Source organism: Bos taurus, chromosome 11, assembly GCF_002263795.3.
Source record: "Bos taurus isolate L1 Dominette 01449 registration number 42190680 breed Hereford chromosome 11, ARS-UCD2.0, whole genome shotgun sequence".
Lineage (NCBI taxonomy): Eukaryota > Metazoa > Chordata > Mammalia > Artiodactyla > Bovidae > Bos > Bos taurus.
The window spans coordinates 97697587-97718363 of NC_037338.1; the positions used below are offsets into that span (position 1 = coordinate 97697587).

Below are 20777 nucleotides of genomic sequence, written 5' to 3' on the forward strand. Positions count from 1 at the left end.
GTAGGTTGCCATTTCCTTCTCCAGGGGATCTTCCTGACCCAGGGATCGGACCTGCGTCTCCTGCATTGCAGGCACATTCTTTACCACTGAGCCACCAGGGACGCCAACGACTTGAGTACATAACCTTCTGTACTTTCGTATGAGTGTTCAGATGTAGATATAAGTATTTCAAAACATGTCCAGATGTCATTTTCTCAGTAATCCCTTCTCAGACCACTGCCCCCATTTAAAATTGTAAACCCACCCCTTCCCCACTCTGTCTGTACCTGCTCCTTGCTATACTTCTCTCTCTTTTATCACTAGCTTATGTGCCATATATTTTACCGAATGCTTTATTTATTGTCTGTTCCCCCCCACTAGAATGTCCCAGGGGATTTCTGTCTGTTTTTTATTGCTTTATGCCCAGTACCTAGAATAGTACCTGACACATACTAGACTGTCTACCAAATACTTGCTGAATGAACAAATGAGTAAGAGTGAATATGTCCTGAATCTGCGGGCATCTTTCTGTGTCTGTAAATACTGCTCTACTTGCCCAAGGCCGCTCTGCAGAGCGTGAGCCAGAGCTCCTGTGGAGCTTCTTTCTGTTTTAAAGATTTTTTTTTTTAATGTGGCACATTTTTAAAATTTTTTATTGAATTTGTTACAGTTATTGCTTCCGTTTTTTGTTTTAGTTTTTTGACAGAATCACGTGGGATCTTACCTCCCCCATCAGGAAGAGTTGGGGGCAAAGTCTTAACATTGGGAGGCAAAGAGTTGGGGGCAAAGTCTCTGCATTGGAAGGCAAAGTCTTAACCACTGGACCTCCAGGGAAATCCCATGGGTGGCTTCTTTCTGTATTAACAGGACTTCATCATTTCATGCAGCATTTCAGAACTGTATCCCATTTACTGACTGACTTTCATCTCTTTCTTGATGTCTTTTCCTATACAAATGTTTCAATTTTAAACATAGTTAAATCTGCTGATAAATTCCTTTATTTTCTAACTTTTTATCACCCTAGAGAGGACTTCTTCACCCCAGGATAATAATAATAATAAAAAAGCATAATGATTTGTGTTTCCTTTGGTATTTTTCTGGCAGTTAATCTTTATCCAGACTATATGGGCTTCTCAGGGAAGCCTGGTGTACTGCAGTCCCAAGGGTCACAAAGAGTGAGTGACTGAGCAAGAGCAACAGCAGATGCCGGGAGCGAGAATCCTCTTGGCAGTGTAGGAGATGTGGGTTCAATCCCTGGATCGGAAAGATCCCCTGGAGGAGGAAATGGCAACCCCCTCCAGTATTCCTGCCTGAAAAATTCCATGGACAGAGGCGGGCTATAGTCCTTGGGGGTGACAAAGAGTCAGAAACGACTGAGCGCACACACACACGTCCTTATAAATGACATTGATAAAATTTTAAACAAATTCCCTCTCAAGTGAATAGCAAATTGCCTCATCAACATTTATTGAATAATCCATTCTTCCCCACTGTTTGAAATGCCATCTTGACCAGATAGTAATTCTCATGTATAATTGATCCTATTTTCCGGACTAAGTTCTGTCCTGCTGACCATTTATCATCAGTGTGGCTTCCTGGAAGGACAGGTCCCTTTTCATTATAGTTTTTACTTTTTTTGAAAACTTCTTGGCTGCTTTTAGTTATTATCCAGATGAAGTTTTACATCAACTTGTTGAATTCCAGAATGAGTCCCCTTAGGATTTAGAATGAACTTTCATTTTATTTACAAATCAACTGGGGAGAATTGATGTCTTTATAATATCTTCTCCTTATTCGGAAGGAGTGAAATGTCTCTCCTTTGATTTAAGTCTTTTTTTGTGTGTGTGTAATAGTAAAGTTTCATAATTTGCTTCAAATGCTTTTTGTACCTTCCTTTTACAGTTTATTTCTATGTATTTTCTTTCTTAGTAGACCCTTGTGCCATTACATTTTTCTAGCCAGTTATCGTTTGGATAGAGGAGACAGTTGGGTTTGTGGCCATGTGTCTAATGTTCATAGCTTTCTCTTGGATCTGATTCCATTTGCTTCAAACTTTCTAGGCACTTTTAATTTCTGGTTTGTTGTTGTCATCATTCTCTGTATTTCAATATTATTAATACAACAGATTTCACATTGTTTCTTGTGTTCTCATTTTGGCAAGATTAGGAAAAGTAAAGTCCACAAGTGTGTGAACCTCGTTCATTGTCTTGAACCCATATAGTTTGATGTGAAGGTGTCATTTTCTCCATGCCCTTTAGCTCTCCCCGTCCCACCTGCCTTTGCCCTTCAGTGTTCTCCACAGAATGTGGAAGGCCCTGGAAGATGACTTAAAACTCAGGGGGTGTTTCCCTGAAGCCCCAGCTCACATCTCGCTGAGGGATGAGCCCTCTGTTCCTTGTAGGCTTCGTCCCACCGCCACTGCTATGCCCGCCCCTATTCTCCAGCCCTGTCTTGCCCGCCCTGGCTTACTCTCCGGAGACAGTGTCCTTCCTAATCTGGTGGGAAGCGCCAGGCCGTCCATGATGGTCAGGACTCAGTGGTATTTTTCAGGAAGGACCAAGGGTGTGGGTGTCCTGTCCCGCCAACCTCCTCCTCACCTTGAGCTTCTGAGGCACCTGGTCAGAGGGGAAACAGCAGCAGAGGACAAAAGACCCTCTCTGTGAACCGACCTGTGCCTGGTGCCCACTGCAGGGCTCTCTGGTCAATGCCAGTTGAAGCAAGTGATGGGCTCCCAGTTGCTTGGGGTCCCTCCCACACTCCTGAGCTCGCTCTGTGTCGTGGACTCTCGCCTTCCTCTGGCACTGCAGTGCTCAGGGCCTTACAGGTGGGAGTCAGAGCCGGCTGAGCCCAAGTGGAGCCCCATCCACCCGTGGATCCCAGAGCAGCAGTGAGAGGAGGGGGCCCTGAAGAGGCGTGCCACATGGCACCTGGCGATGCTCCTGACAGACGGGGTCCAGTCAGTGACCTGGACGGTCCCCAGCCACACCAGTGCTTCCTCTGCCCTTGGCAGGGACTAGGAGGAAGGCAGGGTCCCGCTGCTCCTTACAGGAAACTGCCCTCCATCCCATCCTCTGTCAACCGTAGATGGTGTGTGTTTGGCCCACACATAACAGGCGTAAAATACCCAAACCTCCATGCCCCAGAGCGCAACCGTCAGATCATGGTTTGTGTGGGCAATGGCGAGTCCCTGGCATCAGGCCTGGTGGTGGAGCTTATGTGTGTGCGTTGAGGGGTGGCCTATGGGGTGGGAGGTGAGGGTGTAGGATCCCTTTTTAAATTTATCTTTTTATTCTGAAGTAATTTTCTACACAGGAATTTGCAAAACTGGGCAGAGCACTTACACATACCCTTCACCCAACCTCCCTGTTAACTCACGTAACCACAGTACAGTAATCAGGTTAACCTGGTGAATTAGTTTAGGTACCACACTGTGAACCGACTGGCGGCCTTTTCCAGGTTTCATCATTCGCCCCCATTGCATATTTTTCATTCACACTCCTCCCACTGCCTTACCCTCGGGGTGATTTCTTGTGTCTCATACTGAGAGCATTATTGCCCTCGCCCAACCCTGCCCCCAGGAGAATGACAGTGGCAGTTGTCGTTAAAGATGCAGTGCCACGGCCGCTTCTCACGTGCAGCGTTCTGTGCATCCCTTCAACCGTCTGTGCCCTCGGCACCCCGGTTCTCCCCATTTCACAGATGAAGAAAGTGAGGCTTGGCCAGGTCAAGCAACTTGTCCAGGGCGCAAGGTCAGTGATGGGTGAGAATGGAGATCCTGGTTTATCTGTTCTCTAAGCTACAGAGGTGACCTACTCCTTCTCCCGCCTGAGAGCTTGCTCTGTGCCCGTCCTGTTCTTAGCTCCTGCCGGTCTTACTGTGGTTGTAGCTTGTCAGCCTCTTGGAGGTGGGGCTATTGAACCTCAGGCTGTGTAAACACACACACACACACACACACACACACACACACACGTGTCTATCCGTGTGTGGCTACGTACACAAGTGCTGCCCCATACTGTGTGAACATGTTAACTCTGGGGGACAGGAACTAGGGGTGGGTCATGGGGACTTTTCTTGTTTATTTTACCCCTTTTTATCCAGTTTATGTAATTTTAGTGTGCACATGTATTACTTTTATGTAGAGAATTCTGGAAGCCCTTCTCCCTGCCAGGAGGGGGCATTCCTCGGCTGGACTTTCAGAGGACGGATGGCCCTGGTTGGTTTCTGCCACCCTGGTCTTGGCACACAGCGTGTGAGGGGTGGGAGTCCTCAGTCCGTGCTGTCGTCTTCCTTTGCGGGGGTGGCCCCACGTCAGCTCCGTATACGTAGGGGCTGCCCTTCCCTAGGGGGATGCCCTGCCTGGTCCTTTTCTCCAGGTTCGCTCAGTTTCACAAGTTTTCTCTCGTTTCCGTCTGTCTGTGGACTCTCAGTCTGGAACCCAGCCCTCTTGCCCAGCACGGCCGCTTTCTCTCCCCGCCGGGGGTTCAGCCGTAGTGGCCCTGGGACACAGCGGTGTCTCCTCAGCCGTCTGGCTGGCCCAGCCCACTCTCTGCCCTCAGCAAGGAGAGGAGATGTGGGATGTTGAACATGTGGTGGTGGCTTGAAAGGGGTGGCGGCGGTTGCAGGTGGGACATGGGAACCTGGCCCAGAGGGACGGCCTCTTGAGCCTCACGTGCTCATGTAGCCAGGGCCTCACTTTGAAAGCCGCCGGACAAAGCTGCTGGCCAGGAGGAGGCTGGGCCAGCTTGGAGAGGGCCGGAGCAAGGGAGCCATAGTGCTGCCAGCCCTCACGGGGCACCTCTCCTGGGCTCCTGGCAGGTGGTCCAGCTCTAGGATGATGGTGACCCCAGGGGAGACCTCTTGGTAACACAGAACGGACGTGCCGAGGCGTCCGGAGAGAGGAGAGAAGGAGAGCACACACACTCGTTGCTCCTGACATGGCATGAACTGTCGGCTTGTGGGCACAACCCTCTTTGCTTCCGTCCTCTGCATCTTCGGTTCAGACACAGAAGATGGAGTGGCTGTGGCCAAGCCTGCAGAGGAGGGCAGGGCGGTCACGCGAGGAAGCGGGCTTGGACACGGGGCTCAGGGTCTGCCTCTGAGCTTGTCCGAAACAGTTGGAAGACAGCACTCTCTTGTTACCGAATGTTCCCGGATGTGTGTATTTTCTTTGAAACAGCCTCCACACGCTCAGGAAAAAGTGGTTTTTCTGCCTTCTCCCCAGTGGTCTGCAGCAGACTGTCTCCTGTTATTTCCTTGGTTTTCTGAACCTGAGACGTTGAAGCCTGGAAGGAAACCAACCTCCCATATGGGACTTGCCCTTCCCTCTTTGAGAGCCCACACACGCGAGACCGGAGTCTGTCACACAGAAACCAGAGACGCGGGCGGTTCTGTGGTTCTGATTCAGCTGCCACGTTCCTGCGAAGTTACATCATGAGAACCGCTTTTCCTGCCTGCAGTGCTTTGTTTCCAGGGAGCTTAGCTAGTGAGCGAGCGTGTGTGCATGCGTGTGTGAGTATGTGTGTGTGTGTAAGAGGTGAGGGAGGTACAGGGAGGGTGGGGAGATTGGGTTTGTCTGGCACAGGTCAGCCTGGCCAAACTTAGCAGGGTGGTGCCCTTCCCTTGGAGAAGGCAATGGCAACCCACTCCAGTACTCTTGCCTGGAAAATCCCATGGACGGAGGAGCCTGGTAGGCTGCAGTCCATGGGGTCGCTAGGAGTTGGACACGACTGAACAAGTTCACTTTCACTTTCATGCATTGGAGAAGGAAATGGCAACCCACTCCAGTGTTCTTGCCTTGAGAATCCCAGGGACGGGGGAGCCTGGTGGGCTGCCATCTATGGGGTCGCACAGAGTCGGACACAACTTAGCAGCAGCAGCAGCAGCCCTTTCCTTGACGCCAGACTGCCTCCATGTCCAGCAGGGGGCGCAGGCAGGCAGCTGTGTGAGAATGTAGCTCCAAGTCACAGCATAGTTTCTCTCTCTGAAACTCCGTTTTCTCATCTATAAGATTTTTTTTTAATGCATTTAAATCCTTAGCCAAAGCTTGAAACAAAGTAAATGTCTAATAGATTGTCAGGATGACAGCAGTCAGACTGCAGTGAGCTCCTTGGGGGCTGGTCTGACTCCCCTGCACAGGGCTTGGGGAAAGGGTCACCAAGTTTACTGAAGGATCAAGGGAGTGACCAGGAGGCAAGATGCTGTTCCTGTGGCTGTAATCTTAGGTCCATCTGTTAAAGCTGACTCCATGGGGACCACTGCCTGGCTTATTACACCCGGGTTAGTCTAGGATGGGCAGGGGCTGGAGTCAGGTGAAGGTGGGGGAACCTGCCCCCTGTGCTCCTGGCACTCTGGCATCTCAGTGTTGTTTCACACCTCTGGGCTTCTGCACATGCTCAGAGTGCCCACGGCCCACCCGTGTCTGAAAACACGCCTGCTCATCCATTTAAGACCAGCGCAATTGCTCTTCTCAGTGGTGTCTTAAGCCCCCAAGGTGAACCTGTCTGTTACACCAGGTATCCTGAGAGTAGCTCCCTGCTGGTTTTCTCCCCCCACTACCCTGCAGGACCCTGGAGGGCAGGGGTGCGCCATCGTCGACTCTGGTCCCCAGAATTGGTCCTCTAGGTCTCAGTGGGGGGGTGTTGAGCCAACGAATGGATGGACTTCTGAGCACTAGGTGGCTCTTGGGCCACCATCTATCCGTTCATAAGGGCTCCAGAGGTAGAAGTCATTCGTCCTTGATTCCTCTCTTTTCCTCTCCCCTCACGTGCAGCCCATCAGCAGGTCTTACCTGTCTCACGTCTAGAACCCCTCCCAGATCCAGCTCTTTTCCCTGGGGCCAGCAGTCAGAGCAGTCCCATCTCTTACCCCAGCTGGGTTTCACTGCCCATATTTTTGGCTTCCCAGACAGGTTTTTTTTTTTTCCCCAGCCAGTTTTCTGCACAGTAGCCACTATGATCTTCCAAAACAGTGAGATCGGATCTTGTCAGTCGCCTGCTCAGAAATCATTCCCAGGCCTCCAGGTAAAACCCAAACCCCCCACCATGGCCTGCAGGGCCCAGCCTCTCCATTGCCTCCACTGACGACCCCCCAGCTGTGGCTGTCTTTCTCTGTCACAAACCTGCTGAGCTCCTGTGCATCTCACGGGCTTTGCACTCGCTGTGGCCTCTGTGAAGAACACTCTGACTGGTTTTTATGGCTGACTCCTTCCTAGGACTCCAGCTCAAATGCTGCATCTTCAGAGTCCTTCCTTGACCACCCTGGCAAATACCATCTTCCACCCTATTTTATTCCTTGAAGACCCTCAAGATCTGAGTTGCCTTCTAGGTCCACATGTGGTTTCTGACTTCTGCGCTGGGATTGAGTTCTCAGGGAGCAAGACCTGTTCACTTTGTGTTCCCTGCATCTGGAACAGGGTTCTTGACCAGCTTTCCTTGAATTTGGATGGGAAAAAATGACATTTTTATTTTCCCTGACTTTTAACTGAAGTTTAGCATCTCCCTCAGTTATTAACATAGATAATAAATCACAGTAATATTTATAGTACCTGGGACTTGTCACCAATAAAATCATAGCTACTTCCATGAAGTGAAGTGAAGTGAAGTGAAGTCGCCCAGTCATGTCTGACTCTTTGCGACCCCGTGGACTGTAGCCTAACAGGCTTCTCCATCATGGGATTCTCCAGGCAAGAATACTGGAGTGGGTTACCATTTCCTTCTCCAGAGGATCTTCCTGAGCCAGGAATCGAACCCAGATCTCCCACATTGCAGGCAGACACTTTAACCTCTGAGCTACCAGGGAGCTACTTCCATACCACGTAGTTATTGTGGGCACGCACCTCAGAAGCTCAGGAAACTGGGCTTCCCTGATAGCTCAGTTGGTAAAGAATCCGCCTGCAATGCAGGAGACCCTGGTTCGATTCCTGGATTGGAAGATCCACTGGAGAAGGGATAGGCTACCCACACTAGTATTCTTGGGCTTCCCCTGTGGCTCAGCTGGTAAAGAATCTGCCTGAAATGCATCCAGGTTTGATCCCTGGGTTGGGAAGATCCCCTGGAGAAGGGAAAGGCTACCCACTCCAGTATTCTGGCCTGGAGAATTCCGTGGACATATAGTCCATGGGGTCACAAAGAGTCAGACATGACTGAGCGACTTTCACTTCACTTTCACCTCAGAATATTTATGCTTGTGACTACTTTGAAATTAGGGTTGTTATTAGATCCACAATAGATCTTGCTATTTAATACAATGAGATATATATATATATATAAAACCTTACCTGAAGAAATATATATATTCCTACATTATAAATTGCTTTGAAAATAATAACTGAATTTTAATATAACTTGCTTCATGCATAGTCATGTGTATACTTGGTTTCCTGTGTAATTTTATTTTATTCATTTAAGAATGTCTCTGTGAGAAGGGGCCCATAGCCTTCACCAGATGGCCAAAGGGGTCCAAGGTACAAAAAATAGTAGGAACTCCTGGCTAGAACAAGGTGCACACGGAGTAGGAGCTCAGTGAATGGATAGATGGACGGGTAAATGGATGGTGCCATCTTCCCTGGTGAGGATGAGCCCCTGTGTGTTTTCAGGGCTGGGTGTCAGTGGCTTGGCATGAAATTGGCCTAACCCTAACTTTGAAGCCAACAAAGGTCCGTCTAGTCAAAGCTATGGTTTTTCCAGTAGTCATGTATGGATGTGAGAGTTGGACTATAAAGAAAGCTGAGCACTGAAGAATTGATGCTTTTGAACTGTGGTGTTGGAGAAGACACTTGAGAGTCCCTTGGACTGCAAGGAGATCCAACCAGTCCATTCTAAAGGAGATCAGTCCTGAGTGTTCATTGGAAGGACTGATGCTGAAGCTGAAGTGCCAATACTTTGGCCACCTGATGTGAAGAACTGACTCATTTAAAAAGACCCTGATGCTGGGAAAGATTGAAGGCTAGAGAAGAAGGGGACGGCAGAGGATGAGATGGTTTGATGGCATCACTGACTCAATGGACATGAGTTTGAGTAAACTCCAGGAGTTGGTGATGGACAGGGAAGCTTGGCGTGCTGCAGTCCATGGGGTCGCAGAGTTGACACGACTGAGTGACTGAACTGAACTGAACTTTGAGGAAAAACTTACCTGATCAGTCTTTTCTTTCTTTCTTCTTTCTTTTTTAGTATGAAAATTATCAAGCGTTCAGGAAAATTGAGAGACTGATACAAAGAACTGTTGGTGAATGGCAGTTGTTAACATTAACATGTATTTTACAGATACATTTGAAAGTATGTTGCAAATTCACTTGCCTCTAAATTGTCAGGTGCATCACTTAAGGATAAAGCCCTTCTGCTCCTTACCCTCCATATTGTTATCACTCCAAAGAAAGTGAGTAGCAGTTCAGGGTCATCTAATATCCATATTCAGCTTTCCCTAGTTGAGCCTCAGGTGTCATTTATAGCTCAGCTTAGTTCTTTTGAGTGTTCTGGGATAAAGGAGGGCAGGGAGGAGGCCCACTGGCTGTGGTTGAGGAGATGGTGGAAGAAGAAGATGGAGTGGTTTGGGGACGTATGGGGACAGAGCCCGGGTTGCATTGACCTCCTCTTTTGATTGTTGACTTGTTTCCTGGTGGCACAGGGCTCTGTGATGGGCTGAGGGCTCCGGGATGATAACAGGCAGTCCAGATTGGGCTGGTACTTTCTTCTTTCTGATCTACCCCCAGCCCATCTTTCCCAGAGACTTCTGGGTTTGACCGTGCTCCCCAGAATGGGTTTTCTCGTGGGCAGCACAGATTCAGCATGTCCTAAATCAGATTCATCATCTTTTCTCACAAACCTGCCACACCGCCTCTGTTCCTTTTCTCGATGAGGCGCACAGCATCCTCTGGTACCTCGAGCCAGAAGTCTTGCATCCTCAGCTGGTTCTCTCCTCCCCCCATCAGTGTCTGTTGTGTTTCTGTCCTTACTGCCTCTCAGCCTGTGTGCTTGTCTTTGACATCACTGCTGCCACTTTAGCGCAGAGGCCCCTTGTCGCCTGCCTGATAATTGCAGTTGGCTTCCAGGCGGCCCCTTTGCCTTCTCCTTTCCTGCCCCCATTATGTCCTGGGCTCTCTCCTGCTAAAAAGCTGGTGGTGGCTGCAGTGCTCTGACATTTGGTGATGTGATAAATGCCCTACTAGGGGCATGCGCTCATTGGCAGGTGAACAGTGGTTCTGGTTTGAGTGGCTCAGGTGTGATAACCAGGGGAAATGATGCTGGACATTTGAGCTGGGTCCTGAATGATGATGGTTTGGTGGGATATCAGGGCACAGATTATTTAATCTCTCTGGGTTTCAGATTTCCCACATGGAATATGGGAGTAGTAGCAAGACCCACCCGAGGATGTCGTGAGGGTTAGAGGAGTTACTGGAGGTAAAGCGCATGGCCCGTGGTGAGACTTCTGCAAGTCTTAGCCAGTACTCATGTTGTTATTGATGAAACACTCTGGTACATAGGGAACATGGTAGATTCAGTTTGTCTTCGTCACCTGTCTTCTTGTATAAACATTTTATTTTAATAACAGTCTTTATCACTTCAGTTTACATCATTCCATTACAAAAATGTTTAATTGAAGAGAGGCTGTTTCTTCAAAAGTCTGAATAAGTAGAACATTATCAATTAAATGTACAGCGATACAGCCTTTAGGACTACATAATTCTTCCATTTTACAATAATGCTTCCCCTTTAAAAATTTGTCATAGTTTGTCACAGATTTAAAGTACGAGGCACCTAATGCTGAGAAAGGATAATACAGTGTATGTAATGTAAGTGAACCAGATTTTTTCTCAAATATTGATTCTTTCTAAAGCCCTCCCAAATTTATGTGAACATATTTGTTTCATAAATTAAACATTTTTTGTGTTGTTAATTATTAATATTCTAAAAAACTTAAAAATATATTCCCTAGCTGTTATAAGCAGCTTATTTTAGCATTTCACCTGTAAGAAACACTGATCTGTATACTTAAAATGATTTCTTGAAAACATTTTCATGATATAGTCCAACATTTAATAATAAGTGTGAAAATAAAGTCTCCAGTATATTAAGATTTTATCCCTTGATTAGTTCAAGTTATTTCATCAGTTGAATTCCTTGAGATGTGTAAGGCGGGTTGGTCCTTTAGAGGACAGTAGACTGAAACAGAGGTCACAAACTGGCACCTAGCAGGGCCAGGCAGGCTCCCAAGTGGCCACCCAGGCCAAGTGCAGTCTGGAACGCCCCTAGGAAGCCCTTCAGTACGAGGAGCAGCGCTGCTCAGTCCAGCTGATGGCCATCACGCAGGAAAGTGGACCCAGTGCCACCAGGAAAGTCAGAAACCCAGAATTCTATGTGAAACCTTTCCATTTTAAGTGTTGGTGATTAATTTCAAAAAAATTCCTAAAACCTGCACAAGCCTAACAGACCACATTTGTGGGCCATATTTAGCCTGAAGACCACAGCTTGTAACCTTTCTTTGAGGGTATCCTCTGGGGTCACGTGCTCGAGTCCAGCACAGCTCTCTCCCAGGGTGGGATTAGGTTGGATTTGAAGGCTGGTTTTTATGCGTGCCTTTGCCTTGCAGGACTTCTCCAGACAGGTTATGTCACCGACAGAGGCTGCCCTGAAGCTCTCTGTGGCCTGGAGACTATGTACAAGAGGAATGGTCTGATGGCTAGCGTGTTGGTCACCTCCGCCACTCCACAGGTACGGCGCTGGGAGGACGGGGCTGGCGGGGAGGGAGCTGTGGGGAGGGGCCCTTGCATCTGACCCAGGCCCCCTGAGTCAAGGCCTGGGGGCTGCAGGGCTCTGTGAATGCCACCATTCTTAGCCTTCCCGAGGCCTCGGCCACGCCAGACGTGAGATTTGGGAGGCAGTCAGCCTTGAGGATCAGGGTGTTTTCTGAAGTCGTTCTCTTCAAAGAAAAGCAAATACCTGCCCCGTCCAGTTGTAGCAAGTGCCACATTCCATTTTGGTGGCAAGAAGGGATCAGACCTTCCCCAGGCCAAGCTGCGGCTGATTATAAGTAAGTCGCACATTCCAGGATGAAGTCAGACAGAAGGGTTTCCAGCTGGCCTTGCGCTCATGTTTACCTTGCTTAGGAGGAAACGGCTGTAAGGGCTGGTGGTCGAGAGTGGCTTGGGCTCCGGCCCCTGCCCTAGAGGTTTGGGAGTTTGGTTTTCAAGTTCCATAATGGACCGGAGGCGGGCAGAGGGCGGGGTGTCATCTGAGGCTCGGGGAGTCCGTCGTGTCAGATGTGTATCGCCAGGCTCCTGTGACAAATGGGCAAGAGGGGAGCTCTGAGTTCTGCTCTCATTAGGCCCTCCCAGTCGAGTTGGGCTTTTGAAATGAGCCTGTGCAATCAGCTAGAAGTCACAGGGGTTAATCCATTGCTTATCACCCTTTTAAAAAAATTCCTTAGTTTGATCTGTGGTTCTGAAAGCAGACTTAAGGGTACCTGTTAAAATTCCCAGATGGCGCCAATATAGGTTTAAATAAAGTTACTGCATCATCATCACCACCACCACCACCACCACCACTGAATGTATCTGGGGCAGCTTGTGATTAATAAGGCCCCTTGTATGAGTGTGTGTGTTTGGGGCAAGTGCAATGGGGTGTTACAGGAAAGTTATAAAACCTGAAATTCCAGGAATGGACTCTGTTTGGTAACTGGAGGAATCAGACTTCCATTTCCATTTACAGTTTACATTCCATCTAGAGTAAAACTTCTTTCTTTTCTAGTCTCTGTTTATACATATGAATCGGAGAAGGCAATGGCACCCCACTGCAGTACTCTTGCCTGGAAAATCCCATGGATGGAGGAGCCTGGTAGGCTGCAGTCCATGGGGTCGCTAAGAGTTGGACATGACTGAGCGACTTCCCTTTCAATTTTCACTTTCATGTGTTGGAGAAGGAAATGGCAGCCTACTCCAGTGTTCTTGCCTGGAGAATCCCAGGGACGGGGGAGCCTGGTGGGCTTCCGTCTACGGGGTCGCACAGAGTCAGACACGACTGACGCGACTTAGCAGCAGCAGCAGCATACATATGCATCCATACACATATAAGTGTAACCACACACATACATGCTGTATATGTGTACATATATATGTATCTATACGAATATGCATGTACAAGTGTATCCAGAGAGTGGTGAGTGCTCAATAATATGTGTCAAATGAACCTATGAACGAATACATATCTTATTGAAGTGCTCAATACATTTTGGTGACTGAGTGACATATTTATGCAGATACCCACCCATGATTTAGTGCTTACTATATACCGGGCAGCTGTATTACTATATTCCCTGGTGGGTCAGACGGTAAAGCGTCTGCCTGCAATGCGGGAGACCCGGGTTCGGTTCCTGGGTTGGGAAGATCCCCTGGAGAAGGAAATGGCAATCCACTCCAGCACCCTTGCCTGGAAAATCCCATGGACCGAGGAGCCTGATAGGCTATAGTCCATGGGGTCGCAAAGAGCTGGACACAACTGAGGGACTTCACTTTCACTTTCATATACCGGGCACTTTTTTGGTGCATTCCACAGGCATGATCTCATTTAATCCTCACAATAACCCCAGCAGGCACAGGCTGTTGTTTGACCCCCAGTTAATAGGTGAGGAAACTGAGGCAAGGAGTGGTGGATGAACTGACTTCAGATCACACAGCTGGCAGAGATTGACAGCCAGGCTTCTGTGACTTTGGAGCCACTGGTCCCAACCACGATGACACGACACTCCCTGGAAGAAAGTCAGCTGCGTCAGCTGCTCCAGGCTGCTCCGTGGGAGGGGATCGTGGGCGTGCAAAGAGGTTTATCGGTAGCCGCCAGCTCAGAGTTCGGAGTTCATGAGACTGAGCGATCGAATAGACGGCCAGTTCCAGAAGCACTCAGGATTAGTCTTGATTACTTTTCAGAAGTTCAGCACACATTCTTCTCAGGGGAGAATGTCCTATCGTAATGGCCGTCGCCTCACCCTCCACTCCCAGGTCCCTTGAAACAGTGTCACCCAGGGAGGGGATCCTGCCAGCTGCTTTGTAAGCTGCATTTTATACAAGTGCCACAGCCCGGGGAGTAGGTTCTAATGGTGCCCTTTTACCGATGGTCGCTGAGGCACAGCGAACTGAAGAAGTCAGACTGCAGCTTGCTTGGAGCAGGCATTCTAAGCAGGCCTGTCTGATTTCAGAGCTCAGAGCATCTTAAGATCATTTTAGAGATTTTGGTATAGTAGACTCATTTGTAAGCCTTTAAATGACACAGGACTATTGAAGTCTACAGGTTTAAGTTTCAGCTCCTCCTTGTAACCTCACATTTTCAGTTGTTGACTATTGGTTTCCCTCCCTGGCCTAAAAACCCTCTCGTTTCCAGTAAGATTGCAAAGTTTTTCCAGATATAGCCATTTTGGAAAGAGTGAAATAAAGGGGAATTAATAAAAGCATATTCTCTAAATCTCAGTCCAAGATGTTGAGGTTAATGGAAACCACAAAATCCCTCTTCACAGGTTGAAACGAATAAAAGTGTTTATGAACAGGGCACAATTTTGGGGTGGTAAGCTCGACTGGTTCCCCAAAGTAGAATTTGGTGAAATTAAATAAAATTGAAAGGAAGGTATGTTCAAGGTTCTGGGATCCCCGCAGTGTTGGGTTTCATGAAACTGGCCACATCTGGGGAGTTTAACTTGCTCTTTAACGGAAGACCTTTCCTTTACATGCCGGCCTCTCGGTGTTCTTCTTAACAAGGGGCTCTACTAAGTATAACTTTCACGCCATCTCCAAAGCCAGCGTTACCTCTCACCTCATCAGCTAACAGGCTTTGAATTCCAAGTGGCCCCTACGTGAAACAAGCCTTGAGAGCCAATTTGACATTTTGTATAATAATTTCCTGCAATGAACTTCAAGTAGAAAAAATAAAGGTGAAACCAGGTGATGTTTAAAAACACGTAACAAAACAGGTGATCCCCTCAGGCCTCCTAAGGAGTGAAGGGTGGGCTGTATCTTTTCAGCCGTCACCCACAGGCAGCCGGAAGCAGTTGGGGTAGAGTGACTGGGGGAGACTCGCGACTGGGCTTGCCTCTGGCTCTTCACTTTCCTGGCTGAGGTATGCTGGGCAAGGGGCATGGCCTCTACTTCCTTATCTGTAGAATGGGACTAATAATAGTGCATCATCAGAGAGCTGTTATGAGAATTAAGTTAGATTATGCACATGAAGGGCTTAACACAGTGCCTGGAATGGAGTACAGCACTGAACAGCAGAAGCGCTTATCATTGTTCCGTCCTGCCGCTCTCACTTCTGAGGTGTGGGCGTCAGTGATGGTGGAGTCAGCCAGACTGCTCAGGGGGCCCCATCTCTCCCTGTCCTCCGCAGGGCAGCAGCAGCTCAGACTCTCTGGAGGGCCAGAGCTGCGACTATGCCAGCAAGAGCTACGACGCCGTTGTCTTCGATGTCCTGAAAGTGACTCCCGAGGAGTTTGCCGTAAGTGTCAGAACAGATGTGGGAGGCTGGGCACCGCCACAGGAAGCTCGGGGGTGGGGGGTGGGATGGTGATGACTGCTCACAGTTGTTTGCTCAACTTGGAAACAACCCAAGTATTGCTGAATAAAGTGTTCTTTATGAATACTTCATGAATCCCATGGAGCATTAAAAAAGGATGCTATCTGGGTGGGCGGGGGGAGAAATTAAGGAAAATTCCATAGACAGAGGAGCCTGGAGGGCTGCAGTCCATGGGGCTGCAAAGAGTTGGACACAACTGAGCGCACACTGTATATAAAATAGATAATCAGAAAGGACACCCAGGGAACAATACTCAGTGTCTCAGATTAACCTATAATGGAAGAGAGTGTAAAAAAAGAATGTGTGTGTGTGTGTGTAAGTGTAACTGAATCACTTTGTTGCACACTTGAAACTAGCACAGCATTGTAAACTATATTTCAGTAAAAATTCTTGAAAATTTAAGTGCCTATAAATATTTTCAGAAGATGTATTTTAATACCTGATTTGGAAAAATTGTTTGAGGAGAAAAACCTTTGTTTTTCTATCTGTAGAAAAACCTACATATATACCTATCTATATACACCTATCTATCTATACCTATCTGTATACAGAATTAATTTGAATACTTGTTGCCTTGGTGTGAAGATCAAAATTAGAAAAAGAAATAAGGAAGAAATGTATGATGCATATTTTATACAATTATATAAAAGCAAAATAATAAATGGCTTTGAAAGAGTAAAAAAAAAAAAAACAAGGTGAAATTTAACCACCTTGGAAGGCTTATACAATACATATGAATAGTAAGTGAAAGGAGCCAGTCAAACCCTGGCTAGCCAGTCACACCTTTCCTAAAGGAAATCAACCCTGAATATTCATTGGAAGGACTGATGCTGAAGCTGAAGCTCCTGTGCTTTGGCCACCTGATGCGAAGAGCTGACTCATTGGAAAAAATCCTGTTGCTGGGCAAGATTGAAGGCAGGAGGAGAAGGGGACGACAGAGGATGAGATGGTTGGAAGGCATCACCACCTCAATGGACATGAGTTTGAGCAAATTCTGGGAGATAGTGAAGGACAGGGAAGCCTGACGTGTTGCAGTCCATGGGGTCGCAAAGAGTCAGACACGACTGAGTGACTGAACAACAAAAGTTAAAAGCAGCAGGTTACCACACAAGTTATAGAGAATAGTGCTGTTTTTAAAAAAGCATGCACAACACATAAATATTTATATTTACATAAGAAAATATTTGATGTTTACATATTCACAAGTATCTGAATATCTATATAGCCAAATATTACTGACTGTGGTTTCTGGTTGTAAGAGTCTAGAAGATTGGAATTTAATTTCTTTTTATTGTGCTTTCTATATTTTCACAATGACTGTTCTCTACAATGATAGACAATATCATTTGAATGGATTTTGTAATTACACATGTTTCAGAATCGTTTTCCCACCAGCCAGTGTGTTGCTGCGGGTCTGGCCGTGGGGCTTTGTGTCAGAGGAGCAGACCAGGCTCCTCATAGAGCTGTGACCTGCTGTCTGCCTTTTGCACTGTGAGGGTTGTCGGAGGACGCTGGCTCTGGGGTGACCCGACTGCAAAGTGCTGACTCACGCTGCACGTCTCTGGGGAGCCACCGGTGTTGCTGACCATGGCCGCTTATTCCAGGGCCCCTTGCTCTGACAGGGTTGTGCCCTCTGGGGGCCTGTGGAGCCAAGTGTGCCACATCTCCTTGCTCTGCCATCACTTGCTCCTACGTTTACCTTGTTGCAACAAGGCAAGCCCCGCGCTGAGCCCCACACGTGGGTCGCCTCTCAGTGTGTCTGAGGGAGCCTTTTAGAACCTGTGTGAAACTCTCTAGAGGTCCGCTCGTACTAGGAGACCTGGCCTTCCTCTCAAGGCCCCTAGTGCCCCGGGGTCTGGCCGAGCCTCCTCTCGTGCCCCTCCTTGCTATCCAGCCGCACACTGGCTGCAGCTTTCTTCTCTAGGCTCACCCGACATCCCCCTGCCCCGGGGCCCGGTGCTGCTTCTTCCTTCTGTCCTAATGGCGCTTTCCCACACGTCTCACCATCTCTCTTAAGATGTCAGCCCTGGAACAGGCATTTTACCCGCTAAGGTAGCATCTCTACAGCTCTGCCCTGACCCTGCTCTGTTTCCTTCGTATCTCTCCAGACATTACATTCTGTAATAGTGTTTCACATGGCCCTTCTCCACTAGAATGCCAACTCCCAAAGAACAGGAACTTTATCTGACTTCTTCACTGCTCTCTCCCCATTGCCCAGAACGGTGCCCTACTCATAGTAGGTACTCAGTAAATACATGTTGATGAGGTGAATTCAGTCCTTAGAACAACTCAATAAGGCAGATTATTAGCTCCTGACTTTCTAAGAAAGAAATAGAGGATCTAAGAGATTTTTTTTTTAAACCTGGATCATAGAACCAGATGTGGGCAGAGCCAGGTCTGAAACCTTCATCTTTTGGTTTCTCACCTGATGCTAGGTGATGATAACAAGGGCAGCTTCCACTTTGGAGCACTTGCTTTGTCTAGGTCTTGTACTAAATGTTTACATGCATTAATCTAACTTAGTTTTCACAATAGGCTTGCAAATTAGGTCTATTTATTATTCCCTGTATGTTGGTGAGCAGGTGAATACGTAGAGAGGAAAGTCGGCCCTTCACGTGAATAGTAAGCGGCACTGTCTGTCTGGGCTTTAAAACCAGGACTTCCGGCATCCTGTGTGTGTGCTCAGTAGCTCAGTTGTGTCCGACTCTTTGCAGCCCCATGGACTGTAGCCGACCAGGCTTCTCTGTCCATGGAATTTTCCAGACAAGACCACTAGAGTGGGTTACCATTTCCTCCTCCTGGGGATCTTCCTGACCGAGGGATCGAACCTGAGACTCTTGCATCTCCTGCATTGGCAGGCAGATTCTTTACCACTGGCACCACCTAGGAAGTGATTTCTTAGACCAGCCTTTGATTTCTTAGACCAACAGAAATATAGTCTGAGTCACATATGCAATTAAAAAATTTTTAATAGCCACATTAAAAAGGTGAAATTGTTTAAAAAATATTTTTTATTTAACTTAGTATGTCTAAAATGTCACTTCAATCTGTAAGCAACATGAAATTATTGAGGTACCTTGAGTTATTTTTTCACATTAAATCTTCAAAGCTCAATGTGTCTTCTGAAGTTGGCGTGCTGGCGACACTTCAGATGCTCAGTAGCCACGTGTGGCCAGTGAGCACTGTATTGGGCGGTGCAGAGCTAGTCTGTCCTCTCAGGCATCAGGCTGTAGTGCCTCTGTCTCCTCTAGAAGACGTCATGGACCTTGCTGGCTGATGACGTAGCTTCTATAATCTATTTGCTTTTATTTGCTTGTTGTATTTTTGATTATTTTTTTTCCCTTGCTTCGTGAAAAGGACGAAGTAACAATGAGGTTTAAAAGTCCCTTTGCTTGGGAGTTCCCTTTGGCCTAGTGGTTAGGATTCTGGGCTGTCGCTGCTGTGGCCCATGTTCAGTCTCCCAGCTGGGGAACTGACATTAGGCAAGCCGTGCAGCACAGCCAAACAACAACAACAAAATCCCTTTGCAGTTACTCGCCACATGGAATAGCAGAGAAGGGGCTTCGCAGGTGGTGCTAGTGGTAAAGAATCCACCTGTCAGTGCAAGAGACTCAGGAGACCTGGGTTCGATCCCTGGGTTGAAAGCATCTCCTGGAGGAGGAAGTAGCAACCACTCCAGTATTCTTGCCTGGAAAATTCCGCAGACAAGAGGGGCCTGGTGGATGCATGGGGCCACAGGGCCGCAAAGAGTTGAACACAACTGAGCGACTGGGTGCAGGCTGCACCCAGAACAGCATTGTCCAGCAGGACCCCTCGGCAAGACTGCGGGCCCGGTTTTCTAGTCTCAGCCCTAGAGTGTTGCTCCACCTGCCCCAAGCTGGGAAGACTGAAGGGAAGGGCGGTGAGTGCTTTGAGAGCTCAGTGTTAAAAATTGGCTGCTCCTGCCAGAGCCAGTATGTCCTCAGCTTAGATGTGAAGCCAGGTCCCCTGGAGTCTTTGGTCTTTGGGGAAGCATTGGAGTTGCCAGGTGTTGGAACTGAACCAGACCACCTGGTATTTTAGTTTCCTGTCTAATAATACGAAAGAAAGAAAAAAGCCAGTCCCAAGAGTCCAGTAAAAAAAAATCACTTGAGTGATTCTGGGAAGATGGCAGTGGCAGCAGCATAGTTCTTTATTCTCCCTGAATCCCCACATAAAAACATCCATAACAGCTAGATAGCAAACCCTCAAACCCTTGAGCAGTATTTACAGTAAAACTGGGTGTTAAGTTATCCCTATCAAATCTCAAATACCAGTAGCTTGAGGATATGCCACTGGTGTCAACAAGCCCTGCAGAGCATCAGCTTCAGTCTAAAGAAAGCAGAAGTACGTACTGGGGCATTTGACAGACTAGGGGATAGAAGAACCCCAAAATTTCCAACGGGAATTCACCGGAAAGTTCAGCAGGTCAACGTGAGAATAGCAACTGAAATTGAGAGGAATTTTGACCACTCAGATAATGGACGGCTAGAAGAGATCTGTGAACCAACCCTTAAGAGCTCTTGAAACCAGTCAACCAGGGCTTACTTCCAGAACAAGGGTCTGTACCAAAAAGGAATTCAGCTTGGGAGTAGACCAAAGATGATCAGGATAGGGAAAGTTACAGTTAAGGAAAAGGTAGGTTTAAATGAATTTGTGTTTGTGTGTGTGTGGAATCTCAAAAAGCAGCTGCCTGTTGTTGAAGATGACATGAAAGTAAAAGAAAAGCTATATGAAGTTCGGAAAGCTACCAAAAATTACTGATGTCAAGTTTTTCAGTTGTTACAAGAAAAACAAAGAGTAAGGAGAGAATCCTGTAGATAATGAAAGCTTGCCAGAGAGACATGCCACAAAACAGATGAAAACTGTAACTTTCTATTTCAAAATTAGCTAAGAGAAGAAGTTAAGATCACACTGTGAGTCATGAACAACATAAATCTGACATATATAAATTTCAGAAATGAGGTGGCAGAGTTAGGAAAACACTGGAAATAAAACTTATTTTGAAAATGAAAGTTGAGCACAAGAATAGATAAACATAACAGAAAATGCCTTAAGGGAGGAAAAAGTTTAAGATCAAAATAAATGAAGAGATAAGAAGACCTTGAAAAATAGCAATAAATATTAATGATAGGCAAAGAAGACCCAACATCGGATACATATACCAACATACCCAACATAATATAAATCCCTGAAAGAGGAGAATAAAATACAGGGAAACTGAACAGGTAATTA

General features: G+C 47.3%; 1 protein-coding gene across 14 annotated transcripts in view; it reads left to right on the top strand.

Moving 5' to 3' along the window:
• The window catches only part of RALGPS1 (Ral GEF with PH domain and SH3 binding motif 1), a 302633-nt gene that overhangs the window by 21341 nt on the left and 260515 nt on the right, over positions 1–20777 (top strand). For all 14 annotated transcript variants that reach the window (XM_024999173.2, XM_024999164.2, XM_059891505.1 and 11 more), the window contains 2 exons: positions 11563–11684; positions 15339–15446. In XM_024999173.2, the coding sequence (XP_024854941.1) occupies positions 11628–11684; positions 15339–15446 (165 nt within the window). In that variant the 5' untranslated portion in view covers positions 11563–11627. The remainder of the gene's footprint in view (positions 1–11562; positions 11685–15338; positions 15447–20777) is intronic.